Source organism: Enoplosus armatus, chromosome 8 (assembly GCF_043641665.1).
Source record: "Enoplosus armatus isolate fEnoArm2 chromosome 8, fEnoArm2.hap1, whole genome shotgun sequence".
NCBI lineage: Eukaryota > Metazoa > Chordata > Actinopteri > Centrarchiformes > Enoplosidae > Enoplosus > Enoplosus armatus.
The window spans coordinates 16,104,304-16,112,355 of NC_092187.1; the positions used below are offsets into that span (position 1 = coordinate 16,104,304).

General features: G+C 41.3%; 2 protein-coding genes across 3 annotated transcripts in view; one reads left to right on the forward strand and one right to left on the reverse strand.

Moving 5' to 3' along the window:
- Nucleotides 1-355, forward strand: part of nkain4 (sodium/potassium transporting ATPase interacting 4) — a 40,408-nt gene extending 40,053 nt beyond the window's left edge. For both annotated transcript variants that reach the window (XM_070910615.1, XM_070910616.1), the window contains one exon: nucleotides 267-355. In XM_070910615.1, the coding sequence (XP_070766716.1) occupies nucleotides 267-355 (89 nt within the window). The remainder of the gene's footprint in view (nucleotides 1-266) is intronic.
- Nucleotides 356-3,916: 3,561 nt separating this feature from the next.
- birc7 (baculoviral IAP repeat containing 7) lies at nucleotides 3,917-8,052 on the reverse strand. Its single transcript, XM_070911046.1, is given in 6 exon segments — nucleotides 3,917-4,151; nucleotides 4,371-4,419; nucleotides 6,581-6,662; nucleotides 6,843-6,942; nucleotides 7,508-8,021; nucleotides 8,023-8,052. Coding segments are annotated over 6 exon segments (975 nt in total). The 3' UTR covers nucleotides 3,917-3,951.

Here is an 8,052-nt window from a genome sequence, read left to right on the forward strand (position 1 = left end):
CCGAGCTTTCCCTCCAGCTCCAGGCAGATGCACAGATGAAAAAGGTTTAAGCAGAGTTTTATTTATTTATTTTTTGGTGGACTTTTGTTTGTCAAAGTTAAAAACTTCAACATCCCTGCATTACATGCGTTCCCACTGTGTTTCCATTTCATTTCTCATTCAGCTTTTGTTGATCATGCGTGTCTTTTTATTTACTTCAGCGTCTTATTCTGTTATTGTCTTTTGATTTATTCCATAAATTTATGTGTTTAATCCTTTGTTTTCAGTTGATTTTATTGGTGGATTTGACCCATTCCCACTCTACCATGTCAATGAGAAACCATCTCATCTTCTCTTAAAGCCCATGTACCTGTAAGTATGGATGTGCTGTCATGCCACCTGTATGTGTATTTGTGTTTTTTTTATGTGATTGTAAGAGCACCTATTTGTTGCCTGCATGTAATTGTTTCCTCTTCAAGGTTACGTTCCCTGATTTCTCCTGAAACCGCTCATTAATCGGAAATAAGGTTTTTTTTGCTTTGTTGCTTTGACAAAATAATTTCAACTCCAGGCCCACTTACTCGCTTGTTCCAGAGCTTTTTAGTAATTAATCAGGATCCAGGAGGTGACAAAACAACACTGACTCTTAGTGACTGTGCAGACAGTTGCTTATTTAGTATCTGGAGCTTTGAGTCATGTCTGGGGAGTGAACTTCTTTCTGAAACATGCTACATCCTGTCAGAGTGCTGTAGGGAGTATGACGGCCTTTCATGACACTGTTGTGTGTATGTGTGTATGTGTCCCCACGCCTCAGGCAGTTACTAATAGAAGCACATGGAGAAAAACATACAGAAAATCTGTCTAAAATTGGATTAATCAATTACTTTATGCAGAGGACTTAATAACAATAAGCCTGGGAAGTCATGTAATAATTCTCTGCCAACATGAAATGAATATTTTATTAGCTTCTTGACAGTTTAATCAGCTCCGTCTCTAATGGGAGGGAGGAAGTTTTCGTCTCCCCAATCTACTGGGAGTTATATCAAGGAGAGATTCGTCCAGGGAAGTGAGTGTGTGTATAAAAGTGTCTGTGTTGCTCAACAACCACTGACTCTCTGCTCTTTCTTCCCATGTTTCTGTTCTCTGCAGGTCTACGTAAATAGGAGAGCGTCCAGCGGCGAGGTGACACAGCAAGTTCCCACGGAGACAAAATGGCTTTTTTTTTTCTTCTTTTTTTTTGACACAAACATCCCAGTGCACTGGGGCACGCCTGACATTCCTCCCCTTCTTCAGTTCAGTACTTTAAACATGTCATTTACTGGTGTGCTGCCCGGAAAAGCCAACACTTCTCAGTTAGGGTCCATTGTTTTCCAGGGAGAGATGACGGGGTTCAGGGAAAGGGGGGATTACTGTGTAACAAAGCCTCATATTGTGCTTTTAGAGAAGTATCAATCATTTTCTTTGTATTGAGTTCTCTGCTGAGGTCCCAGTGCTGTGACCTGCCCACAATGGTTTAATACTCCCCAAGAACATGAGCGTATAGAACATGTACAGCCTATAAATACATTGTGTATGTAATCAGGGACTGCCCAGCATTCCCAGTCTGTGGTACTGTGTCTTAGAGGACGCAGTGATTTAGCATGTTATTGCTGGTTTGGCTCAGATCTTGGCCGGAGGGCTGAATTACAGTGGAGCTTGTGGAATGAGCTATTGTGCGCTGCCTGTTTACTTTAGGCCAGGATCTGTGTGCATAAATACACAAGCAAAGCAGGAAGAGGCAGGGGAGTAGAGAGGTGGGGGGGGGGGGGTACAAAAACACCAAACCTACAGAGGCATCAGTCAAAAATAGAAAATGTAAATAATGAAAGAAGTTAGGGGGGGAGGATTTTGGATTTAAAGTTTGGAATGTGAACTATCAAGAATGCAAAAGAGCGTTGGCGTGTACAAGGAACAGCATGTGAGTCTTACTTTTTTATTTCTGGAGTCTTATTATTGTGACTGTTTTCACCAACAGCCAAGTCAGTATCTCTGAAGTGTCAGGTGTTTATTAGAAGACGTGTTGAAAGCTTTCTCTTCACTTCAGTTCATCTCCTCTAACTACTGACACGCCGGGCTGCTGACAGGGCTGATCATTACACACACTCAAGCAAAGGTTACGCAGCATATTTTTAACTTTGAGAAAACAATAGAATTTGTTTGACTGTTCATATTGCACACAGCAGTGTTGAGTTGTATGGGTATGGTCTCCAGTGTAGATGTAGCGAGGCTGTGCCTGAGTGAACCGGAGCATTGTGGTGATAGTCTCAGTTGTGATTGTTTTATAGCATGTTTTTTACAGGGTTTGTATTGTAATTATGTGTATAACATATTAAATAATGACAAAATAGCAAATCTGATGTCTTCAACTCGCTGTATATGAGCTGGTTAAGCAGTAGCTGAAAGCTTCTGCTGAGTATTCAGATTAATTTTATTCTGACCCAGCAACATAACGCATCTTTATTAAGTGCACACACGTGGGTCATATCTCTTATACTGATTGGTAGCACTTTTCTTTCTCTTTTTTTTTGTTAATGTTAGATCTTTCTCAACTCAAGTCAGTTTAATCCCAGATCCCCTGTCGGCCTTACTGTTTGTGTGAATCATTACTGCTCTCTGGTGTTCAAAGTGTTCATGTACAAGTTGCAAGGCTACTGAGTTTCTGCTACAGGTATGCACTTCCATAAATCTCCAGGTTTTGTCTGAGAACATTTTTTTTTGTCTGCAGATAACAGTAAAGCTTCAAATAGTTTGTTTTTTGGGGGTAATTTTTATGTAGGAGGCGTCAGCGCTTTGCTCTGTTTCAGTGTTACACTTTTCTTTATCATTTAGGTTAAGATTGTTAGTCTTTTTGCCCACTACATTTGCATCCAGAACATTTTCAGTATGCTAGTTGTTTGATTACAGTATTTCTTGGTGCTAAGTTTGAAATTGTCTGCTTAGCTTATTGTTTTGTAATCAAAAGAGTTGTGGACAAAAGACGTAACTTTTTGTTCATTCTGTTCTCAGTCAGTACCTAAAAATATCCTGCTGGGTGTCAGATTCCTCTGTGATATTAGATGTTCTTCACTGCCAGATAGACAGTCCACAAGATGTTGTGATTCTTAAAAAACATCTGACCACTTCTGCTGGCTAATTTCAGAATGATGAGAGTGACCCATTTTGATTTGATTGCTCACCTCTCTATTGGCAAGATGCAATAATTTATATGTTATTACTGTCTTTGATCATCAACGTTTACACCCTCCTGGTAGGCTAACCGGTGTGTGGGTTAGTAAAAACACAAAGCACCTCATATTGTAACATAATCAGTATTAGTAGTAAATGCTACTAAAATCGTTATGTAAAAAAAGTCTTATAATAGTCTTCCTCTCAGTGCAATACAGCCTCTTCCTAAACCCCGGTAACTGGAAATTAGTTGAAACCTGTTACGGTTATGTATGTATGTGCTAGTCTCCACTGAAAAAGATTCCACCTGTTTGTAGATAATTCTTTTTCTTTGTATAGAAAGTGGAAACAATCTTTTTTTTTTGTATTTCGCTCTTCTATTTTGTGTCCTGTGTTGCCCCAACCCCATGTGACCTGATTGTGTAATCCTATTTATCCAGAACTGTGCTTTGTGTTCATGTAAATAGGTGTTTGTTAATAAAAGAATGTGCTCTTTTAATGACCGTGTGTGTCATTCAGTAGATGTGCCGTGTATATAAAAGTTGTCACATCTGCTCTTTGTGAAGTGCACCCTCTGACTGCATAAACATTAATGACTAAACACATATTGAGAAAGCTTCAAATGTTTATTATAGAAAATGATCCGTAAACTCTGCCACCAGCAATAATCAGTATGTTTTTCATCAGTACAGTAAGGAAAATGAGCACAGAGGAAATCTCAAGGCCACTCATGCAACACCTGTATAGCAGTGGCTCCTTTCTTCAGCCTTAGGACATGAAAGCACGAACACTGCCTCTAATAACTGCTCTGCAGATGGGGCAGTGACGCAGGCTGGCAGCGCAATCACCGCACACCACCAGATGACCGCAGGGGATGAAGACAATGGACACCAGTTTGTCCATGCACACCTTACAGGTCCTCTCCTCCTGCAGCTGCCTCAGCAGCTCCTCTGGGCTGGGGTCCTTCACTGTTGGAGAAACCACAAACCGAAAAAACAGATGAATACACACACACACACACACACTCTCACACACTATGTACAAGCTAACTGTTGTGTCTGAAGTGTAATCGCAGCAGGACAGAGCAATCATATATCAGCAGTTCAACGGTGTAATTGATTGTGAAAAGTGATACAAGTGCAAAAGTTTCTTTTTCCTGCAAATCATGTTCGGCATTGATCTCTGACCTTTCTCTCTGATGGGTGTTTGTGTCCTCACATTTCCAGCACTGGAGCCCTGCCTCATCTCTGGCTCTGAAGGACACAAACATGAACATAAGACATCCATTGTAACATTGATATTTTGCTATCATTAATTGTGTTCATATAAACAAATGAGCGCACACTTGTGTAACTATGTTAATTAGTCAAAGCATTACTATGACAATGGTGCAGTATGCTAATCCTTGATACCTCTAGTTGGCTGTTGGTGGAAGAAGAATTCAGATCCTTGACTTAAATAAAAGTACCAATACAACAATGTAAAAATTCTGTATTACAAATAAAAGCTCTGCATGTAAAAGTACAAAAGTATCACTAGCAAAATGTACCTAAAGTATCAAATGTAAAAGCACTCACTTTGCAGAGAAATGGCCCTTGACTGGCATATTATTATAGACAGATTCTTAATATGGATTGATCAATGTGTAAACAGCATTTTACTGCTGTAGCTGGTTATGGTGGAGCTACTTTTGACAACTTTACATACAGTTAGGTAATAAAGTCTAGTGGTTTCCAACCTAGGGGGGTCAGGCCTCCTCCAATGGGTCACAACATCTGAGGGGTCGTGAGAAGTTCTGCTACAAAACCCCATAGTAATTTTTGAGACTTTTCACTAATCTTTGCCTTTTGTTAGATGTTGAATAATTTTACCTCTCTGGGTCTCTACAGTGATTTAAGTGAAACCATCTGAGAAGTTTAGAGGGGAAAGTTGGTAGAACTGCTAAGAACTCATAGACAGGTCTCTTGTAAGAGATCACTAACCAAAAAAGTTGGAAATCACTGGTTTAATCGTTAACAGTGTGTTGCATTTTATAAGCTTATTATCTGTGTTTTATGTAAAATATTAATCTGAAAAGTAACTTGTAACTATAGATGTCAAATAAATGTAGTGGAGTAAAAAGTATAATATTTCCCTCTGAACTGTAGTGGAGTAGAAGTGTAAAGTAGCAGAAAATGGTAATAGTCAAGTAAAGTACAAGTACGACAAAATTATACTTAAGTACCATACTTGATATTGTCAATAGTTACTTTCCACCACTGGCTGTTACCTCTGCTCTGTGGCCCCCTCTGTCTGTCGTCCTGCTCCGCCTGCAGTACGTCGGTGACCAGGTCGGATACAGAAGTGTAGTGCTGGCCGGTCAACAGGTACTTGGTCTGGACCAGACTCTCCACCAGGCTGGCTTCAAAGCCCATCTGCAGTACGGTCTGCACCACTGGAGAAAGCATGGCAGAGGAAGCTGCCAGGCCTCCCACCATATCTGGGAGATGAGAAGAGGGAAGAAGTGAGGAAGAAAAGACCACTGACCAGCTACAGGTGAGGCAAAAAAACATCTACATATCCACCTCATGTTATATGAACTACAAGCTATCCATTTGATAAGTGGGTGAATAAATGAAAACTTGTGCAGCTTACCTTTGTCTGCTAATATATTTACATTTCAAACCACACACCTCCTGTGTATATCTGCTGAAATGGATTATAGTTGTGATTCCTTCATTGTATGGAATAATTACCCTCTCATGGCTGCCCTGCAACCATGAGCAACAGTCAAATGGTTTCTATAGCGCGCCCTAATTACTGCAATCCTATAGCAAACATTAGCTCAGGTAATTGAGCATACAGTTATTTCATTTTCAGCAGCCTCTTAAAGACAATTAATGGATGTGCTTTCTTCCAAAGAGAGTCCGTTGTCACCCTTCAAGTCCATGTTTTAACCAGAGTGGTTTGCTCCGGCTGATCAAAGAATGATTTGATCGCCTGTTTGCAATGCAACTCAGTGTTTGCTCCACCTTTCCCCTTTTGTGTGAACAAGCAAGAGTGCATGACACTTTGATGCTTTGCACTGTGGGATTCACAAAGATGATTATTCGCATCAAAGCAGGCTGCTATCTTGTTATCCACATGTGCTGGGTGGGAATACATTTTCTTGAAGTTCTTGGTACCCATCATCCATTTTATGACATTTATACGACTTACCATTTCTGGATCCGATATCTCTGCCTGCGGAGGTCTGCGATCCACCCTAGAAAAGTCACATCATATTTTGAGTTTACAATGAAAGTCGTGATTTAAATGCAGCAATGACAGACTGTCGTTTATTAGTGTGCGATTATAACATCTGCTGTGTGCCAAACAGATTTTATTCTGAGCAGATAAGAGGGATAAAGGCTCTCACCACAGTCTCACCCAGATGGAAATGAGCATCCTGTATGTTGCTGATATACTCCTGCCCTCTCGACTGGATTAAAAACTCACATCTGAGAAATATAAAGACGCTGTTTTATAATCTGCTAAAGCACGAAATCAGAACACAAAACAAAAACTTGACATTGTTTATATTTAGTAAAAAAACATCTTCATTTGCCAATGCAAAAATAGGCAAATAATGTATTCAACTGATGTCTTTATATCTGCCTTGTGACAGGTCCTGCTGTTACCGTGGAAACCACTTGGCATGTTCCTGCCAGGGGTCGTCCCCTGGCTCCCAGTTCCTCAGCCCTCCATCACAGTAGAAGCATTTGACGTTGTCACCGTGACCTGTCAGGATGGACACGACCGCTGTGAGAAGAGTCTAATGGCAGAAACTCTGTGAATCGGTGCAGCTTTACAAATGAACACGGAATATCTCTTTACGCTCCCTTTTTTGTACTAAATGAAACATTTGGCCAATAGGTCAAATTGTACAAGGAATGAATCTCATGCGCAAACTAAAACCTGTAAAAATTACAATAAATGTGAATCTCAACAAATCTAACACTGCTGGTTTCATTAAAACACTACTCATTGTACGGTTACTTTATTTGATTGCATTATTTTGTATTGATTTCCATGATATTGTGCCCACAGCCCGTGTATTGCCTGCAGCTGTGGAACCCTACTTCTTTAGCAGCCCCAGCTTTGTCCAGGTTGTTCTGTCCACAACATCATGACTCAGCAGGACAATTGTATCATGAACTCTCTCACAAAGAGAGGTCACTCTAGCAGCAACTGGGTCAGTGCTGAATTTTTCACTGAAATACTCTCGGATACACAAATGTATCACATGTAAAGCAGGTGATTGAGATATACATGTTTTTAGGCTTTATAGTGAGACAATGAGCACCTGTGTAGAAGAATCCTGCTCTGGCGAGAACATCTGGCTGGACTGAGGCCTCGGTGGGCCAGTTGTGGAAAGTGGTGAGCCGGGAATCCTCCGCCTCCATCTCTGGGTAGACCGCTTGTCCAGCTGTCCCCTGGTCGTCCATAGTCATTCTCTGGAGTTGACTCAACAGCTGACCGTCCACAGAGTCGGAGGATCCAACTTGGAGCGGAATATTTCCCACAGCTCGACCCAGTATGAAACCGCAAGTGGGGAAGTGCCTCTTGTGCTCGACGGCCGGGCTGTCCCCGTGCACCCAACATCTTAAAATCCCTCCACAGCAGAAACATTGGACTTTATCCCCAGGGCCTAGGAAGAAGAAGCCCGCCTTGGCCAGGTCTCCATAGGTGACAGGTGCATCTGCTGGCCAGTTCTGAAAAGTTCGAATCCTCTCCCCTTCTCTTCGCATCTGAGGCTCCTCAAGGATGTGCAGCATCGTACTCCTGTCATCCGTCATTCTGTGGCATGTAGGTTTTCCTTCCTTTCTCTTCTTGTCCTGTGCCAGTCAT